This window comes from Acomys minous (assembly GCF_964271855.1).
Source record: "Acomys minous genome assembly, chromosome: 12".
NCBI classification, from domain to species: Eukaryota; Metazoa; Chordata; class Mammalia; order Rodentia; family Muridae; genus Acomys; species Acomys minous.
This window is the reverse complement of record NC_140493.1, coordinates 63,651,744-63,673,617: the sequence shown is the minus strand read 5'-3', so window position 1 is coordinate 63,673,617 and position 21,874 is coordinate 63,651,744. Positions and strand designations below refer to the sequence as shown.

Genomic DNA, 21,874 nt, shown 5'->3' with positions numbered 1-21,874 from the left:
TCTTTCTCTAAAATACCTTTTCACTCTCTTAGAGGGGTCTTTGGTTGAGTAAATCTTTTCTTTATGATATAGAATTTTTAAAAAAAAGTCTATTAGGAAACTGTTGCCCATTCTAATTGCTGAAGTGTTTTTCCTAAAGTCATTATCTGGCTCTATAACCTCTCTGATCCATATTTGCATATTATGTGATGCCTAGAGGTCAGCTATTTTTACACCAGAACTTTATTAACATAACAGCATTTTACTTGGTTTTCAGCTTGTTGGAGATGTGCACATATATTTCAATTCAATAAGATCCAACTATGTAACTTGGCAGTCAAACACTTGTCCAGCACTCATGAGACTTTGGATTCTATCCCTTCCAATGAAAGAAAAGGTTCACTTTAGTTATACTAGAATCACTTTCACACTTTTGAAAGAAAAATACTACTATTCCTTTAAACAGCATCTTAGTTTACAGTGATTTAAACCTTATAATATAATGTCCATGTTTCTCTATATTTCCCTAATGCGAATAGAAATTTTTCTTAAATGTTTTGTTTAATTAGATATAGGACTTAAGTCTTATTTATTCAACATTTAAGTAATTTATAACATAACACAATTACTTAAAAATAAATTATTGTTCTCATTTTAATTAAATTTGATGTGTTTATTAGGTGTCTTCAAGAATCAATAACCAGTTGAGGTTATGGTTGATGTTTTGAGCTTCTTTCTATGTAATTTTGACTTTAAACTATGTAATTATTTAAAAACAGTCAGGAATAAACAAATGCCCTTAGTGGTCAAGATTATATTATTAATAGAGGAGCACAAGTGGAGGATTTTCATCACTCTGAGAATGAATACAGAATTGTGCCAAAGCTGCTGTACCAAATTTTCCACTTGAAACAAATCATATTTCAAATACTTGAGTGTTTCTTTTTTATGTCATTTTCTTAGCATTTTTTTCTTATGTATTCTAGGTTGTTCTGGTCAGTGGACATCTGGACAGCTGGGATGTTGGGCAAGGTGCCATGGATGATGGCGTTGGAGCCTTTATATCATGGGAAGCACTCTCACTTGTTAAAGATCTTGGTAAATATTTAGAAAGCCTTTAACCAAGGTGTGATGGTCTCAGTAGTGTCTTGTTAACTGTATATAGAAACTTCATGATGGATTCATTTTTGTGGTAGGTTCAAAGACCCCCTTGTGGTTTATATTTTTTTCTCAGTTTAACCCCAGAATAGAATTATTCTTCTATTTAAAGGATAAAAATTAACTTATATCTTAAAGAAAATTTTATTCAAGTACACTCCAGATATCTAAAGTAAATATTATTGACATTCACTGGGGAAAATGAACAAGCAAATAAAACCAGAACAACTGTTACATAACAGTTGGAGATGATGTCAGACCTCGCATGACCAAATTCAGAGAAGAATCAGCTGCCCCCCCCACCCACCCACTTCCTTATCCTCTCCGCTTAAGGTAGTAAGCATCATGCTGTGAGTATAGTGGGGCAAGCCAGTCATCCTTTTATGAACATCAGAGAGTGTGTTAGTGGTAAAAGAATGATTCCAATAGCCAGAGTATGAAGCCAGGTTGAGAAACTGGACCTAGGCATGGCTGAGAGGAGGAGGCACTGACAGACATGGCTAAGAGCAAAAGCAGCTTTTTTAAAAATTTTATTTTATTAATTTACTCATATTACATCTCAGTGGTTATCCCATCCCTTTTATCCTCCCATTCCTCCCTACGTCCCATTTTCCCCTTACTCCCCTCCCCTATGACTGTGACTGAGGGAGACTTCCTCCCCCTGTATATGCTCATAGGGTATCAAGTCTCTTCTTGGTAGCCTGCTATCCTTCCTCTGAGTGCTGCCAGGTCTCCCCACTCAGGGGAAGTGGTATAGTATTAGAAGCAGTTTTTTATGACCATATTTGCAAATAAAATATGTACATTCCCCTTTGATGTGCTGCTGGTCAAAAGGGTGGATATGTAGTGCAGTTAGAAATAGCAGAACAGTCTAATCAAGAGTTTGCTGTCTGAACCAGACAGTGCTGGTTTTAAAGTGCTTCATCAAGAGGATTGTGCTGGGCGGTAGCTGTAGAATAAATTCTGATTCACATGGCATAGAGGTCAAAACATTCATTGTTCGTTGTTCATTTAAGTATACGTGTTCTGATCTCATGATTTCCTGCCATTTTTATAGGGTCTTCTACTCTTCTACATAGGTCAGTTGAAAATTACTTATTTGGGATACAGCTCAATTGGCAGAATATCTGGCTAGCATCCATGAAGCCATGGGTTCAATCCCAAACAACTCATATAAATGAGTACAGTGGTGCATGCCTATCGTTGTAGTAATCAGGAGATAGAAGCAAAAGTATCAAGAATTCAAGATCATCTTCAGGTACATAGTGAGTTCAAGGCCAGCCTGAGCTATATGAGACTCCATCTCAAAAAGAAAATAATGCAGATCTAATGGTAGATTGTTGAAATGGTCTTATTTTAATCAAATATTTTAATTCATCAGTATTTTTGTTTATATTTTTATGAATTGTATTTTATTTGTGTTTAAGAATGTAGAAATGAAAAAACTGTGTGATATTTTAAAACAAGTATTTATCAACCTTGGCACTATTAAAAATTCAGATTATAGTGTGAGATTTCAGGACATCTTCAGACTCTGCCCACTAGTTGCCACTATCATTCACCACCACCCCAAAACTGTAACAGTGAAAATTTCTCTAGATGTTGCTGAATGTCCTTGGGACAGATGGTAAGAATATTTTCCCTGATTTGAGAAATGCATACATAAAATATCTCTAGGTAACCTGACACGGGATCATTTGAAAAATTAATTAAACAAACTAATTGGAATCTTGAGTTGCACATTCTTAACATTCTGTCATTGTTACTATATAATATGGAAAAGATGCACTGAGCATCTGCTACGCTTGTTGTACAGCCCTTTGTAGAAGCTGGGCACAGAGAGGTTTAGGGCATATTCTCTGTTCCAAGAGCGTTGGCACAGTGAGAGAACTCTATACCCACCTACAGGCATTTTTGTTAGCAGAGTTTCAGTGCCTCCATTTACAACCCAGTAAAGTTAAAGAGAGGAACTCTCAGCAAACAAAATGCAAATGCACATAATCAGAGGTCTAGGTTGTATGGGAAGTACTCCCTCCTTCCTGTCTCTTGGTGACCTCCATCTTCCCCTTACAATCATTCCAGAACAAAACAGGTTCTAGGGGAAAACATGCAAAAATCAAGCACATGTCCTTGTGGAGTGCAGATGTTTATTCTGGAAATTAATTTTATTTCGGTATGTTTCACCAATTTGATAGAAATGGAGTGGTGGAATAGAAAGAACAGCTAGTTCATCTGAATTGGGCGGTAGGTCACTCTGTCCTAGAGAGTGCTTTTCTGGCCTTGGGAAGAGCACCTGCACTCTGGCCTGTATTCTTCCCATCTTTATTTAACGACAACCTTCCAGCTTATTTTATTTGTTCTAGGTTGAACTAAAAACTAAGTCATCTCTACAGATTGAATCTCTGTTCTCTGGTCCTCAACGTAGGACCCTAAACCACTATTAATTGAGTTCAATTCAATTTCAGGGATAAACCTCAAACAGCATGCAGCGGTAAATGGAGTCCCAGCTCTGAGAAAGCTGAGTTCAGTTTTCATCGTTGTTTGAGTTTTTCGTTTCTTTTGTTTTTGTTTTGGGTAGGGACTGACCCATCTTCTATTCACAGCTTTAGTCTCTGAAAGATTTCTGAAAATTCATATGAACATATAATTTAAACTGCAAAATAAAAGTGGCATTTCTTTTAAGTATGTGTTGTGAGGCAGCACTGACATGTTACCAAAAATTCAGACACTGAGGTGGGCATTGTGGCACACAACATTAATCATAGCACTCAGAAGCCAGAGACAGGCAGATATGTAGCCTGGATAGCCTGGTATACAGAACAAGTTCCAGGACAGCCAGGCTACACAGAAAATCCCTGTCTCAAACAAAACAAAACCAACCAACCAAACAAACAAACAAAAAGCCCACAGGATGCTGGAGCTAGGCCACCTGTGCTATTCATACCTCAGATTGGCAGCTCCCTAGTTGCCTAACTTAAGCTTTGGTAACTTTCTTTGACTCTTTGTGCCTGAGTTTTCCCATCTAGGAAATAAGAATAATAATAGTTTCTATCTCTCATGCTTGTTTTGAAAATTAAATAAAGCATTAACCTAATCTATTTATAACAAGGCCTGACCCAACCCAAGTTCTCTATAACTGTTATATTTTATGACTTAATAAGCATGACTCAGAAAAACAACTTTAGCAAAAGAGAAGATGATGTTTTTAACCTCTGGCCCCATTAGTGACTATTCTGCCTTCTTAGTCTTTTAGTTGTAGTAGTGCAACCCTGGAACCAACTCCTATAGTATCATTAACATCCTTTTGCTTTGCCATTTAAGCTACCATCTTCTATAAGATGGAAGCCTACAGAATCCTTCACATCTTCTACTTCTCCACGAAACTTAATGAATCTTAGGTGTCTTCTATAATTTCTGGTGCATACGCTCTGTTGAAGGAATAATCATCATAGACTTAAAAAATGATTTTGAATTTCTTTCGGTAGATTTTCTATGCATTTTACCATGAAGGTCTGGATCCAGTGTGTCACTTACTGGTTCTGAATAAGCATCAGTAATTCTAGATGAGTTTGGAGAAGGAGAATGAAGTTCAGTAGGAAAACAAGTGCTTAGCATCTGCCAGATCCTAAATTTGATCCACAGCACCAGCAAAGACAATGGAAAAGAAGCAGTAAAAACCTGAGACCGAAAAAAAAGAATGGGTTCATAATTATATTGCTTAATTGTATTGAGCCTAAACTGTTTAATTGGCAAATTAGAAAGGCTATGTGGAAATCTTTTCCCAAGAAAAATGACACTACTGTTGGATATTCTTCCTTGGATGAGATGTCAGGCAGCCTGAACATCTGAGTCCCTCAGTGACTTGTTAATTTGAAGTGTTGGTCCACTGGGGCTCTCTGATATTTGAGACTCTTTTCCTAAGATTTAGCCTTCAACAATCTTGTTCTTTGTGTCCCTACTTTAAAACTCTTACAGACTCCTTTGCCCAAGCCATCAGCTTAAATTATATTCAATTAATCTAATGAGACATTTGTGTTTTGTAAATATAATCAGTCATTCCTAAGTAACTGTCAGCAGCAGGCTATTTGCTGTGAAGTGTTATTGCATCTCTGTCTCTGTCTCTGTCTCCGTCTCTCTCTGTCTCTGTCTCTATCTCTCTCTGTATCTCTCTCTGTGTCTCTGTGTGTGTCTCTCTCCCTGTGCATGTGTGTGTGTGTGTGTGTGTGTGTGTGTGTGTGTGTGTGTGTATGTGTGTATGTGTGTGTGTTTTACTGGATGTGAAGTTGTTTATTTGAGATGTCATTTCCTGGAATGTTCTGGTGTCAGTGGACAAAGCTCATTGCCAAAACTGCTATACTTCACAGGGTTCATTTGTTGTTCAAAAAATAAACTGTCTTCTACTCTAAAATTCTCCCAGTTTTATCATTTCCTGTGAAGTTAGAATTTGTGTGATTTGATACTAAAGAAATGTAAGACAAAGAAGGATGAGCATTGCCTGGTTTATGAAATGTGGGATGTATAACATATATATATTTGTATATATATATCCATTTGTATATATAACATGATTGTTATTATTATCAAGTATGAAAGTGTATCTTAGAAGATACTGGTTTGTATGCTCCTTTGCTCACTCATCCAACACGTTTTATGTGTTGATACCATATCTATATCCTTGATGCCGAGACCAAAGAAGAAGTAGACACTGACCTTGACATCCTTGAAGCAGAAGAGATAGTTGATTCAAAACAAGCCATAAAATTGCTTCAAATGCTCCCTAACACTGACATGTACACATTGTTTTGGATGCCTGTGGAAGGAAGGGCATAGGTAGTTTGGCTGGGCAGGGCAACCTCAACAGGCTGATTCTTGAGTTTGTGAGCTTTGTATGGAAAAGATAAATAGGAGTTCCTGAAGTACAAGGGGACTGAAGCAGGAATTCTCAGCAGGGATGCAGAAGGAGGAACATGTTGTTAGGAACAGTCTTAGCTGGAAGGGTGAGTGGGGGCTGCAGAGTGGCAGAAGCTGCACACTTTTGCTCTGATATGTCTATGTGTGGTGTGTCTGTGTATAATAAAAATGTTTTGTTTTTGTAACGAAGAAAATATTTCCAACAGCCACCTTTTAAAAGAGACAATAAAGAGGGAAATTCTTGATATCACAATTAGATTGAATACTTTATTGACATAACTAGCAGACAAAACTAAGGAGTGGGAAGAGTTATAGAGGAATCACCCGCTTCCCTGACCCAGAATGTTCCAGTAAAGACATTCAAATATATGCCAAAGTGTTGATTCTGTTAGAACCTTTTACAGCCATCTCCAGTGCAACAACTTCCTCTTGGAAATGAAGACATAGATGAGGAGTTTTCTTCCCAGGTTCTTGTCAGGTCCACCCTGGAAAAGCACAAGGAAATCCAATCCAGCGTTGCTGATGTAAGGGGAGAGGTAGCAACTTCCAATGAGGTGAAACTGTAGGACTAGAGATAGTAGGAGTCCTGAGCTTATATGAGAACTGACTTACACCTAGAGAAGAGATTGCACTAGGAAAGGCGGTCATCCCAAAGTGTCAGATCTATGGCTATGCTAAAAGTACCGACTGGGTTGACTGCATGGTGTCATGTACTGATCTCTCCACTGTATACATGGTCCTTTCTTCCTGTTAATAGCCCCAAGCAGCAGATGTAGCTCTTTGACAGCTACTGTACAGAAAAGTAACTCAAAGCAGAGGAAAAGTCACATGCCCTACTGCAGACAATACAGCTGTCTGATGGAAAAAGCAAAGTAAGCAGCTTGACTCCAACCCTAATACTATTGGTAGGCACCCTTGAGTTCCAGGTCACTGGAATGGCATTCCCAGCCTGACTCAAGGAACATTTTTCCTGAGCCTATCAAGAGATAGTATAAAGAAAGGAAAAGAAATATGCTATAAACACACGGGTTTAAAAAAAAACCCCTCTTAGTAATTTCTTTTTTTCAACCAAGACATTTGTTGAAAGAATGTACTTTTGAACTCACTGTCCTGGGGCATTTTGAGAGGTGGCAGAATGAAAGAAAATTCTAAGAATAATCAATCAAATGCTTGTCATTGGGCTATATACCAAAGGATTGGATCTGTTCTCATTCCAAATTGCTGGGTATCTTTGCAACTATGTAATGGTTTCATAATTGGCCTATAGAGACCGTACTTAAGAAGCACTTGTATTTATCCAAAAGAAAACTTTACCTGATCAATGACTTCTTATCCACACCCTTCCAGTCTGTTTTATTTTAAATAAATGGGGTATTGTTTGAAATATGTTGCCTTCCCTCTGTTATTTTTTCTATGAATCTGAATTTTTTTTGGAAATTTTTATCTTAAAACATTTCAGGAACTCTGTCTACTTTTGCTTTGGATGTTTTTCTCCACAGTTATTTTACAAACACAAGATGGGAGAATATGACCTTGGATCAAGAATCCTATTAAAGCTACTGGTCTTCACCACTTTTAGAGAATAGTATAGTCACTTTAAAGTTATACAGAAAATAAACCTCTTTAAAGTATTTAAATATCCCTTTGCAATTTAGTTTAATATTGTTAACATAGTTTTTAATGTGTAGGTGATGGTTTGCTTTTATTTTTTTCTTAGAAAACTTTGGTCTTGCCTTTTAATAACTGTACTTAGTGAAGCAAATGTCTATAACAATTGAGCAGTTAGAAATGTAAAAATGTATTCACCCTTTTTCTTGTTTCCTCTTTTTGGTCGCTTCTAAAAATGAGTCTATGGTCATGGGGCATTTGTGACCCTGTCTCATAAACACTTGAGGGATCTTCTTAAGTTACATAGTGCCTGGCTTTCACATAAAACTGTGGAAACATGTTTTTGCTTCCTTTTATGGCTACAAATTGCTGACAACTTGTTCTGAGATCCAAATTCATTTGTAACTTTCAGTAGCACACGACATCCTTACATATCATTCAGCAAGCATAGGCATTTCTACTGGCATATACAAATGACAAGTTGTTTTAATAGCTAAATAATGTTCCATAGTGTAAATGTGCCACAGTTTCTTTATCCATTCTTTGACTGAGGGACATCTGGGTTGTTTCCAGGTTCTGGCTATTGTGAATAAGGCTGCTATGAACATGGTTGAACGTATGTCCTTGTTGTATGCTCGAACATCTCTTGGGTATATTTCAAGAAGAGGTATAGCTGGGTCTTAAGGTAGCTGTCTTCCAAGTTTTCTGAGAAAGAGCCAGATTGATTTCCAAAGTGGTTGTACAAGTTTGTACTCCCACCAGCAATTAAAGAGTGTTCCCCTTTCTTCACATCCTTGCCAGCATATGCTGTCATTTGAGTTTTTGATCTTAGCCATTTTGATGGGTGAAAGATGGAATCTCAGAGTCATTTTGATTTGCATTTCTCTGATAACTAAGGACATTGAGTATTTCTTTTTTTTTTTAAGATTTATTTATTATTATGTGTACAGTGGTCTGTCTGAATGTACACCTGCAGGCCAGAAGAGGGCATCAGATCATATTACAGATGGTTATGAGCCACCATGTGGTTGCTGGGAATTGAACTCAGGACCTCTGGAAGAGCAGTCAGTGCAGTGCTCTTAACCTCTGAGCCATCTCTCCAGCTCCGAGCATTTCTTTAAGTGTTTCTCAGCATTCAATATTCCTTTGTTGAGAATTCTCTTTAGTTCTGAGGCCCATTTCTCAATTGGGTTATTTGGATTGGTGGTGTTTAACTTCTTGAGCTCTTTTTTATATTTTGATATTAGTCCTTTATCAGATGCAAGGTTGGTGAAGAACTTTTGCAAGTCTGTAGGCTGTCGCTTTGTTCTGTTGACAGTGTCTTCTGCCTTACAGAAGCTTCTCAGCCTCATGAGGTCCCATTTATTAATTGTTGACCTTAAGGCCTGGGCAGTTGGTTTTCTGTTCAGGAAGTTGTCTACTGTGCCAGTGAGTTCCAGGCCCTTCCCCACTTTTTCTTCTAACAGATATAGTGTCTCTGGTTTTATGTTGAGGTCTTTAATCCACTTGGACTTCAGTTTTGTGCATGATGATAAATATGGATTTACTTGCATCTTTCTACAGGGAGACATCCAGTTAGACCAGCACCATTTGTTTAATATGCTATCCTTTTTCCACTGAATAGATTTGGCTTCTTTGTCTAGGAAATCCTGAAATTTGAAGGCAAGTGGGTGGAACTAGAAATGATCATTCTGAGTGAGTTAACCCAGACCCAAAAAGATACACATGGCATATACTCACTTACAATTGGACACTAGCCAAACAGAGATGCCCCCTGAAAGTCTTCACTTAGCTGGAGATTGTGATAGACACTGGGACTTCCTACTGGGACTCTAGGTGAGAGAAGTAAGGAAGAGTGGGGAAATAGAAGGACCCAGAGAGTCCTAAAACCCTATAAGAAAAACATTAAGGCTGGCAGATCTAGACCCAGGTGGGTCTGCTCAAACTGCTGTACTAAGCAAGGTCAATGCATGCAGTAAACCTAGAACCCCTATCCAAACCTAGACAATGGACACAGTATTCTCCACAATTGCATGGAGAGCAGGGACTGACTTGGACATACTCTAGTGCCCCCTCATTGGCCATTTCCCCTTGGTGGGGAGACCTGGTGACACTCAGAGGAAGAGTAATCAGGCTACCAGGAAGAGAACTGATAAGCTGTGATCTTATAATGGGAGACAAGGTCCCCTTTTGTCCTAGGGGAGGGGAATGGGGTGAAAGAGGGAGGGAGGAATAACGGGAAGATACAAATGAGGGGATAACAAATGAGATGTAATGTGAGTAAATTACTTAATAAAAAATTTAAAAAGAAGTTGTATATAAATTGATCTTTAAGATATGACAATGGGATAAGATAAGAATTGTTAAAAATGACTCTTAGATTACGGTTGCCTAGTACTTTGGATGTGGTATGGAATAATCTGTAGTCATTTTAGAGCTATAGGCTATTTGAATTTTGTTGTTACTATTTTATCAGTTGATTAGAATGTACCATATTAGTGTACAAGAAAGCATAATGGAGGCCTCCAGTTACTCCTTTTCTGGTAGAGGACTAGAAAGGAGATGACAGGTGAATGCTAATTGAGGATGAATTCCATTGATCCTCATTTTCCATAGTTTGCAATAGTGAGGAAAGCAATAGATTCCTCACAAAGAAGAGAAGCCATAGAATATAACAAAGTAGCATTAGTATCTGAGTGAGTTTTCTCCCACTCAGGAATGGAGGACATGCAAGTTCAGGATGGCTCTGTCTAGAAGAGCTAGATACCTCATTGAGACAACACTATCATAGTATGGTTATTGTATTTCCCTAAGTGGCCATGTCATCACAGGTAAATCAAATGGAGAGGATACAGTCCCCTCTGCCAAGAGCTCATGGTCCAAGAGCAATGGCTTCACATAAGCAAGGACATTTGAGCTAAATCTCAAAAAAAGTAGATAGTTGAGCAATAAAGAACAAAATTGGAAGTCTATGGTTTAAGGAATGGAGGATGTTTCTGTAAATCTGAAGCGACAGGAAAGAAGTGATAGGAATTGATCAAATGAAAAATGCCAGTGTGTGAAGGCAGCTAGATACAAAACTGAAATATGGCAATGTTATAGGCAGCAGGACCCTGTAAAGGGTTTTCAGTATGAGGCAGACATGATAAGACTGCTTTCCAAAATGAAAATTCAGATAAGTTCTCTTTAATTTTAACATGATACAGAAAATGTGGGTGCACAAAACGAGGTACCTCTGGAACCTCATCACGTCCTCTTTAATATATTTAGCTTAGCAAGGTAGAACAGCTAAACTCACCCATGATTCTACACAAAAAGCCTTCATTTGTTGCCATAGTGAAGAGTATGTAACAAATGACTTGTAAATGTGACATAGAACTAAAATGGTACTCCCACATGAAGGATGGGAGACTATCTTTTTTTATCTTTCTGTCAATAGCCTCCACATAAATAATACTGTATATAGAAAGTTTATATATTCCTGAGGGCAAGAAACATCAGGAAGAAAATATGAAGGGCAATGTAACTTACTTCCAAGTCAGTTGTTAGAGAGAGAAAAACACCAAGTCACAGAAGACAGAATCTGGTGCTGTTTACAATGTATCTGGTGACTAAATTCTCAATAAATCTTGGCTTTTAGCAATATCAAGTATCCATGGGCTCAGGGGCTTCATACAAAGAGCGCAGGAAATTATGATAATCACTTATGCTTGTATTACTGTTTGTTTTTTAGTGATGATGGCATTGTTTGAAAGGAGTATTTTTAGAGTATAATTTCAACTATTCTGACTTACTGCTTTAATGAATGTGTATGGGAAAATACAATGTACCAGTGTTTCAAAGGCTATATACCTGTTACATTGTCTACAGACTATAAAACCACTGAGCCATTCCTTTTCAGGCAAACATTAGGACAAAGAAATATTTTATGAAGTGCTTTGTATTAGAACTAGCCTTCATGAAGAAAAATTATGTATTGTTTCTTATTTTACAGTTGAATAATTTTAAGTGAGATCACTTAAATATTTATATATATACTGCATTATAAATTATATACATTATAACTACACATTATTATTGTTATAGTTGTAGTATATGTTATTATAACATACATATAATAACATATTAATTGTATGTTGTATAATATTATAATGATGTAATAATATAAAATATATTACATGTTATATAACATATAACATATATAATATAACACATAATATAGAATATACATGTTAGTATATATGATATATTGTATAATATATAAATGCTTGAAATATTTCTTAGCTAAATATACATTATATATTATATTATATGTTATGTTATATATATATATCAGCCATTATGTGTTATAGGTTATGTTTTATATATTATGTTATATAGAAATCATATGTTATATTAATATATAACATAATGTTAGCCTATAACACAATATGTAGCATATAGCACATAACATACAATATATAACATAATATAATACATAATTAACATATAGTATAATACATAGTAAATATATATTTAGCTAAGACATATTGTAAGCATTTATATATTATATAATATGTATCATATATAATAATATATAATATAATATATAATATATAGTATTTTATATTCAATTACATTATTTTATAGTTGAATAATCTTAAGTGAAAACATTTACATATAATCTTTGGTCACATAAAAATTTTGTAGAAAAAGTTTTCAAACACAATTGTTTGTGTTTATGAAATATAAACTATCTATCAAGAGAACTCCATGTCTGATGTTTCCATATTCATGATCAATCATGCCTTGAACATAGAGGAGAAAGTGAGCAATTAGCTGCTGAATATGTCCTATGTGCCTGCTGCATATTTTCAATAACAAATTCAATTGCATTATTCAATTACATTAAGTATATAATATATATGTGATAAAAAATATTTCAAGCATTTAAAATAGCAGAGGACAATAAACAGGCACAATTATCTAGATTCCATAAGTGCAAAGTATTTGGGGTATATGTTTTAGATCCTTTCTATGAAACATTATAGGCATGGTTGAAATCAACTTTGAACCTATCTATTCCCCCTTTCCCCTCTTCTCTTCGGTTGTAACCCATGGTTGTCTATGATCCAAGGTTGTTTTTAACATTACTCTATAAGTATATACCAAATAGTATCACACTGTTTCATATTTTTTACATAAATTATATTTTATAGTCAGACTTATTCTGTTTTACTTCTGGCTCCTTGAAGTGAATGTTTAGTCCCTTAGTAGCTGGTCTTTATTTTCTAATACATACACTTGTCCACAAATGCCTTTGAGCATCAGATTGATTGCATCTCACAAGTGTTGAATAGAATAGCCACTGAGTTAAAATATGATGGAATTTTCTTTATGATTTTTCCTTTGACTCTAGTTATTATACCTTCCCTTACATCTCTAAGAACACTGTGTTGTTGAGATATTGAGTCCCACTTCTGTTGAGTAAGGGTTATAACATTGTCTGTGGAGTATCAGTTCTCTGGTATTTGTTAAGAATTAGGTTTAATACCTAGTCTATTTCTCAAAACTGGATTGGACTAACTTGAAAAAGATGACCTGTTAACCTCACTCTTCTAGCAATAGAATCTACCTAATACTATTATTCAATAAATTTATGCATAAGTCTTCCTCAGATCTGGAAGGAAGTATACTAAAGTATACTAAAAGTTCCCAATAGGATTGTGATTTTATAAATTTCTCTCTTGAGTTTTTCACAACTGATCTTTATGTGGTTTGAGACTTCGGTGCTTTATGCATTCAAACCCATAGGCCTACTTTATTTAGAATGACATCCTCTGCTTGGTTCATCTTCTATAAATATCAAAGAACCATCCCTCTTCTTTGGGTAGCCTTCCTTCATCTACTCTAGTTTCAACTTGTCCAGGTCACTGTTTTTTGGTTGACTTTGTTGTAAACAGTATCGAGTTAGATTTTTTTAAATTTCCAACCTGAGAGGATCAGATACTAGGGAGGTGTGTTCTGTTTACCTCGTTGTGCTTGCTTACTGTTTTTGCAGTTTTCCAATGTTTTAAATTTTAAAGTTGCATTTTTAATTTCCTCCTTTTCTCCTTCAGTTTCCATTAAATTAACTGGCTTACTTAATCCATCCTCACTTTCCTTCTATTTAGAAGTTTATTCGTCTACTTCTGCTCTTTTGTTAAAATATGTAAATATTTGTGTTGATGCATGTCTTAATGAAATGAAACAGTAATCACAGACTGTTTTAGTATGTTCTCTTCAAACACACACGCACTCCTGCACGTGCATTTGCACACACATGCCTGCACGCAAGCATGCATGCACACCTTACCAAACATACTGCAATAAACTAGTAGTTTACTTAGGCCTATGTGTAAACCCTCCCCAGATACTTTATTACTCAGTTATTATGGAGTTTTTGCTTTATCATTTTTGAACTGTTTTCCTTGCAAATTTTAATTGCTCTTTGTCTTGGTTTTCTTGTGTGCTAATCAGAATTGTAGTAGGATATACTGTAGACTTATTTTGATAGTTAAATGAGCTAATTCAGTTCATACTGTGTAAGAAGTTCCCCAATATTTATTGTTATTTAGTTAGGGATTGTTCAGTTGTCATTATATTTACCAACATTTTTATTAACTAGCATTCCTTCCTTCTGCATCAACAATCTTCTTCTTAAAGTGTACCTCATAGTAGTTATGTAATAAATGCCTAGCTAATTTAACTGTGTCTTTATTTTGTTATCTTTGACTGAAGTGTAATCAGGTGTATATACCAGTCTTCCTAGAATTAGAAAATCACTGTGCTGTTTTCCTCACATTCCTAGACTTGCTCTTACACATGTAAGTACACAAATGACAGTTTGCACTTTCACCAGGATGAACTAGGATATGTGGGAACATTTCTGTTTTCCCTCTATTCTGACTTACTTTTATTCTTCCATCTGAATGCTGAGAGCTGTGTGGTTGGCAGGTGTCGGGGAGTGGGATTCAGCAACGACATAGGAAATTATCTCCTCGAGCAGTTTTCTGGCATAGAAACCATGTGTCTGACCCTGTCTCATAGCTCTTAGCTTTCATTATAGATCTTTCATCTGTCTTTCTTTACATCTTTCTGAGTGATTTCCTTTGGACTAGTCTTCTATTTCTCTTCAGTTGTGTTTTAATCTTATTTAACATTTCCATTAACTTTTAAATTAATTTTTAGGTAGATTTGAGATTCACAGAAAAATTACCAAGATTACTCAGAGTCCTCCATCCTACATACCCAGATCTCCCTGTAAACATCACAGTGGGTTTGTTTCAATTAAGGAACAAATTATGATGCGGTATTATTAACTAAAACCTGCGAGGCCTATTCACAGTCCAGTAATTTGTATCTAATAATAGCATTTCTCTGTTTGTATCCCAATGAGGCGCCATATTACATCTACTCACCATGCCTCCCAGGATCCCTTTGGCTAGAGGGGTTTCTCCTTAGAAAACAAACAGGCATCTAAGGAATGATAATAAAAAGAAATACAATAAAACAAAAGCAAACACATCACATAGGACAAAACAAACAAACTGAAGAAAAAGAGCCAAAGAAATTGCACAAGAATCAGATACATGTACAGACACAAGAATCTCAGTAAAACAAAAACAAAACAAACAAACAAAAACAATGAAACGGAAGCCATAATGCATATCCAGATGACCAGAAGAGAAAAATCCCTGACACAATGGTATGAGATAAGGAACATCCAAACATGCCATTGAGTTCATTTTTTGTTGGCCATCTACTTTTGGGTGTGGGCCTACCCCTTAAAAGTGGTTTGGTTCCACAGTGAAACTCACTTAAAAAAAACTAATTTTTCATTTTCAAGTGGTTATAAATTGGCAATAGCTTCTGGGTTAGGGATGAGGACCTGTGTCGACTTTTCCTTTCAGTTCTATGACTCCTTCTAGTATGAACCCATGCAGGCCCTGTGCACACTGCCTCAGTCTCTGGGAATTTATATGTCAGTCAGTCCTGCTGTGTTACTGTAACATTGACTTTCACTTTCTACTCTAATATTTGAAAATTTTTGTTCTTTATCTGTTTTTTTCCTCTTTGCCTTTTCCTTATCTTCCTTCTTCTTTTCTTTTCTTTACTTTTTTGTAATGCATTAAATAATGAGAATTGGAATTTTATACTTTGTAAGCGTTTCTACACTTTTAGCCATAGGGCTGTATCAGCTTAATTGGCCAGATGAACACTTCCTGTTTCTTTTCTAAGGAAACAAACTCTTTCCCCTTGGCCTAATGGTCAGCATCCAGGGAATGTATCTGAAAAATTAGAGCATTCTCTTCTCAGTGACACCCAGCATTTAACAGCAAAGGAGAAGTGGAGGAGGACTGAGAAAAGTGAGATTCTAAAGACCAGCAGTCCCTAACCAATTGGCCATCTGTTCTCATTTGTATTTTTAGCTTTTCCATGTTTGCTTTGTATGACTTTGTTAAAAAATAAATATGAATATGTTAACTAGTAATAATTTATTTCCACATATCTAATCATAAAAATTTAGAACAACTGCAATCTCATCTATCACATGGTAACAATAATTACAGTAACAAGTTGGAAGAATATCAATTAAATTGGCATATTAGTTTAGACAGAGATTATATAACTCACAAATGACTGATTTTTAAAAATTTATATGAATTAAGATGGGCTCCTAGAGTCTTTATAATAACCCCATGTTGAGCAATGTTGTCCAAAAGATGTCAAACTAAAGCTCTCAAAGGGGGGGGGGGTCATTCTTGCCATACTCTTTCCACATGAGGCTTAGCTGCTGGTGGCCCATCCCGTCATTGTTTTATATGCACTCTTTCCTTCCTCTTAACCTGGCAGCAGCATCTACAGAGGTGGGAGATGCAGTTCCTAAGAAGCCCAGGTTTGGGCATTGATTAGCATCTAGATGATGCTGTTCAAACAAACATAGGAACATCACGCAAAATTACTTTGTTGCCTCCCCCTGGCACATAATCGCAATTTTATTTTGTGTTACATTAGAAAGTCCCAGATTGTCAAAGCAAATATACTCAGTTGTTAATTATCAGTAATTCTGCCTCCCCTGGGTAATTGGACCTTAAAAAGACCAGATTTCAGTTCACTTATTTCATTTTAAAATTTATTCCTCTCTCCCACAGTGGAGATTGGGGTCTGACTTTCACACGTACTCTGGTGCCTCATATTTGACTGCATCCCCTGGAGGGGGAGACCTGGTGGCACTCAGAGGAAGAATAGCAGGCTAGCAAGAAGAGACTTGATACCCTATGAGCATATACAGGGGGAGGAAGTCCCCCTCAGTCACAGTTATAAGGGAGGGGAGTAAGGGGAAAATGGGAGGGAGGGAGGGAGGAATGGGAAGATACAAGGGATGGGATAACCATTGAGATGTAATATGAATAAATTAATAAAATAAAATTTAAAAAATTTATTCCTCTCTCATAGAATACATCATAAATGCATCCTCCCCTTCCTCCATTCCTCCAGTTTTGACCCCCCCCTCCCACACCTACCTATTCCTTCTGATCCCTTCAGAATATAGCAGGCCTCCAAGGGATATCGAACAAACATGGCATAAAAACATTCAGTAATACTAGTCACAAAACCTCATATAAAAACAACCCAGTAGGAGGAAAAGGGTCCCAGGAAAAGGCAAATGAGTCAAAGACACCTTTGCTCCCACTATTAAGAATCCTACAAACAAAAACCAATCTAAACAACCGTAACATATTTGCAGAGAGCCTAGATCAGACCCATGCAAGGCTTTATGGTTCCTGCTTCAGACATTGTGAGCCCCTATGAGGCTTGTTTAGTTGATTCTGTGGAGCATGTTCTCCTGGTGTCCTCAACTCTTCTGGCTCCTACAATCATTCCTTCCCCTCTTGCGTGGGGCCCCCTGAGTTCTGCCTAATGTTTGATTGTAGGTCTCTGAATCTGCTCCCATCTGCTCTAGTGATGATGCCCCTCTGAAGATGACTGGACAGGGCACCAACATATGTGAATAGCAGAATATCATTAGGAGTAATTTCTTGGTGGGGAGAGGGCAGTCATGTTTGATACTTCTGGTTTCTGGCCATCTCCCTTTGTGGTATAAACCCTTTGTTCTTGCTCAATCATGCCATGGAAAAAAATTTTATTCATCATTCTTTTGTTTAAATTTTTTATTTTATTTTTAGTTATGTGGATATATACGTATCTGTGTATAACTATATGTGCATGAGTGCAGGTGTTTACAGAAGCCAGAAGAGAGCATTAAATCTCTTTGAGCTGGAGTTACAGACATTGAGTTGTCTGATATGGGTACTTGGAACTTAACTTGCATCTTCTTTGGAAGCAGTTTACCCTCTTAACTGCTAATCCATCTTTTCAGCTGCCTGATTAATTCTTTCTGGCCAATAAACAGGTCTCCCCACCCTCTTTCTCTCAAGCCGTAATGCTTGGCACTGAGAAAAAGAACAAATCCTTAGTTCCAGACATCATGGCATTCACACTTGATCTTACTGTGAATCCAGTCTGACAGCAAAGAGCAGTGAGTAGAATGTGAGCCACATAGGTCATGTAGAAACAGAAGGAGGGCTAGCTAGAACGCAATCAGGAGATGTCTTCTCTTTGTTACTTTACATAATCAGAGCTTAGTTTTAAAACAGGCTTTGCTAGGGGGATGAACAAAATAGTTCTATTATGTAAGTCTTTGACTTACATTTGTATACTTTTATGTGTTACCAAAATGGAGGTATTAAATAGATCATTTATGTGAATGAAAATATTTAGGGTCCCTTTGAAATAAAAAGAATCATATAGGTGTGATGGTGATTATGGTTGATTCAGTGTCTTCAAAGGGGTTGGAGTAAGAGCCTGAGTGGGCATAGGTGGGTATCATATGAGAAACAAGCCCATGGGTATATTTTAATCTTCTTATTGGGGCTTCTACCTGCTTGTGCAAGAAAGAACTTTTTGTATTCCACTAAATATGTTACACTGTTTCCCACTGTTTACTCACTTATGCTGTGCACTTCATATGTGTTCCTTTCCATCATGGCATTTGAACTTTTATGTGTTTTTAATTTTTACATGACTATATCCAACAACATGTAAAATTCAGGAGTGTTTGTCAGATATGGTAGAGCTGACCTTATGTGGGTACTTTAGAATAGGGACATAAGGCAGGCCACTTGCTGTATGGGGTACAGGAGCCAACCAACAAGGGTGGTTAGTCCTTTACATATACAAAAAATAGTAATAAAGAGATACAATTGTCAAAGATAAAGGTAAGGAGAGATAATCTGAAGGTAAATGACACTCAGCCAAGTAGCTTGGAGCAGACTTGGTGGGGCACCGGTGATTGGAGTAACATGTGGCAGGAGGCAGTAACAACTGTCAGGAGGCAGTTCCATGGGTCTGTTCATCTTGGTCACCATATTTACACTTTACTGGGTTTTTTTTTTTTTTTTTAGTAATTCAGTCTTTATTTTATCATTTAATTTTCCTTTTTTCCTATCTTTGCGCCATCTTAAGCATCACACACAGACGTTAACTTGAAATTTGAAGGTATTCACCAGGTGCTAAAGTGGTAATTTTTTCCTCTTGTGGAAGCATATCTCATTTAATAATTTGTCAACATAGGGATTGGCTATGTTTGTGGTGATGTTTTTTTTTTAATTCTCCAAGAGCTATAAAAGTAATGCAGTGGCATGAAGTGAATCCCCAGAAGGGGCAGTCCTGTCAGTGTGAATTGCTGTACTCATCTTGAAGTGCTATTTCTTTTCACACTGTCTATCAACAGCTGTGTTGGGATCGCGTTAGACTTTAAAAATGTGTGCAATTAGTTGATCTATACCCAGAGAATTCCAAGTTCATTGTTGTTTTAGGTCTTACCACTTCAGCTTTGGGGTAATTTGTGCTGAAAGTCAGAAGCAATTTTTAACAGGGCTTTTTTTTTTCTTTCCATTCACTTCCTGGAATGAAGAATAGAATAAAATGATATTTTATGTCTCCTCCATGATAACAGTTTCATTGGAATCATATGTCGTCAGCTCAATGTAAGTCTTCTTTCTCAAGCTTCTGATGTGTCTAGAGCTTTTGTTTACTTTCTATATCTTCCAGGCTAGACAAATGCGCTATCTGTGAGAAGGTGAATTAATTTTGGTAAATGCTCTTCTGTTTCTCTCATCCTGTTTCTTACTGCCTGAAACCTTGAGAGATATCTAGCTTTAACCATACCTTGGTCATTGACCTCACAACTTGGGAAGATTTATCCATGTGATTTAGTGCAGAAGTAGTCCCATCAGCAGGTCAGGCCCTCTGAGTAGGAGGAAAAGGAAACTTGGCTCATTCTGCTTCTCGTCAAAAGCAGCTGGCATTCTTAAAATATACTTGTTCGATGAGAGAAGATAGCAGAGATGCTCTCCAGTTAAATATGCAACAAGGACATGGTATAGTGATCATCAAATCACACCTTATAATATTGTGTGTATGTGTATCTTTAGACGTTGAAGATGAATTTTTTGTATATTTATTTGCTTTGAGAATACACTTACATCAATTTTTGTGAAGTAGTGTCTCTGTGTAACTGCCTATTTACAATGTCATGTTTGCTTTGCCTTTGATGAGACTTCAACATATTCTTGAGAGATAAGATCATGTGGTGGCTACTGCATTATCAATTCCTCTCCTCTGCCAGGACTTACAAGTGACTGTCATAGAAGAAAGACCAGGTCTTCTGCAGTCTCTAAATGAAAACTGCAACAGTGATCAAGTGTGGGTAACTAGTTTTATTGGGTGTGATGTCATTGTGATTGGAAATGTATCTTTTATTAAAGGCATGTGCAGCAAAGAGGGGAGAAGATTTTCTCAAACCTCTCTAATAGAGTTTCAATCCTGAAGGTTCCCTAAAACCATATACCTAGGGCGTGCTACTGCTGGAGGAGATGGCAAGTGGGATCTGGTGGGAGTTACTCTGGGTATGGAGAAAGGGAGGTAAGGGAGACCCATGTCTCTTCTTTCATTTTGATTCCTGTTTACACTCACTGCTCAGTCACCTCTGGCACTCCTACTAGAGGCACCAAGCAAGTGATCCACCTGGGATCATGATCTCAAGTTAACCTTTCTTCTGTATAAATTAATCATCACTTATTTCATTATTCTAATTATTGTTATGCTTTAGTGAAGGCTGGTCCACTAGCCTTCAATGGTGAGTCTTAGGATTAAAATAAAATAACAGGAATCCTCTACATCTAATATTAATCCGTCCAGCTTTTTCCCTTCCAATTTCATAGAATCTGAGCATGCTGAAATTAATAGGACAGAGTTCTATTTGCTCTGTGTTTTGTTTCCCTTCTTCATCCTGAACATTTAGCCAGAGAGAAGGTGTATCATTTGTCCCTAGTAAGGCTGACTATCAAGTAGTCTCAGTTGCCAGAGATTAAAGAGAATCTCAAGATCATCTATAGGAACATTCTGGAGCCCACATAAAATGTGTCATATCTATATATGGCATATTCTGGACATAGATCTGAATATGTCATAATGCTGGCTTCTGACTAATAGTACGGGATGTCCGCCATGCTAGCTCAGCCCCATTTCTCTCTTGATTAATCATCTTCACCAAATAGGTCTCCTCATTAAGTCTTCCAGGAACTACCTATGGGAGCATCCATTTTATATTATGTCTTCTCTGGAAACAGAGAAAAGGATACTTTCTCTTAAGGTTGGAAGAAATCTTCAAGGATCTTATTTAATCTCTCTTTTAAGGAGAGGTAGAAGCTATAGGGTGGAGATCTTGGAAAATGTTCAACACAGACATCTGCTGGATGGTGTCTGCTGACCCTCTAAAATAAGCAGATGCTATAATAAGGACTGCATTTTTCCCACCAAAGAAATATCTGTGAATCACAGGACAAAGTAAATGTGTTCTCTAGCTTCTTTTTAACTACCCTACCACTGCACATAAGAAACTTATAAATTAAAACCCAAAAGGAAGATCCCAAGGCCATTATCCTCAATATAATCAAAGAATCAATCATAATGGATTTAGTCCTTTCACACTCTAGTGTGTTTCACTATATTCAACTGAACAGTACAGCTGTTTCCAAAGAATCCCAGACTAGTCCTGCAAGTATGAGTGTGGGTCTGGTTGTGCTGCCTACCTTCTCTAAAGCTTTGAAAAATCTCTGACCAGTCCCAGCCT

The 21,874-nt window shown here is 36.8% G+C and overlaps 1 protein-coding gene across 2 annotated transcripts in view; it reads left to right on the top strand.

The window, feature by feature from the left end:
• CPQ (carboxypeptidase Q) overlaps positions 1-21,874 on the top strand; it is a 410,614-nt gene that overhangs the window by 249,325 nt on the left and 139,415 nt on the right. For both annotated transcript variants that reach the window (XM_084751322.1, XM_084751321.1), the window contains one exon: positions 966-1,077. In XM_084751322.1, the coding sequence (XP_084607448.1) occupies positions 966-1,077 (112 nt within the window). The remainder of the gene's footprint in view (positions 1-965; positions 1,078-21,874) is intronic.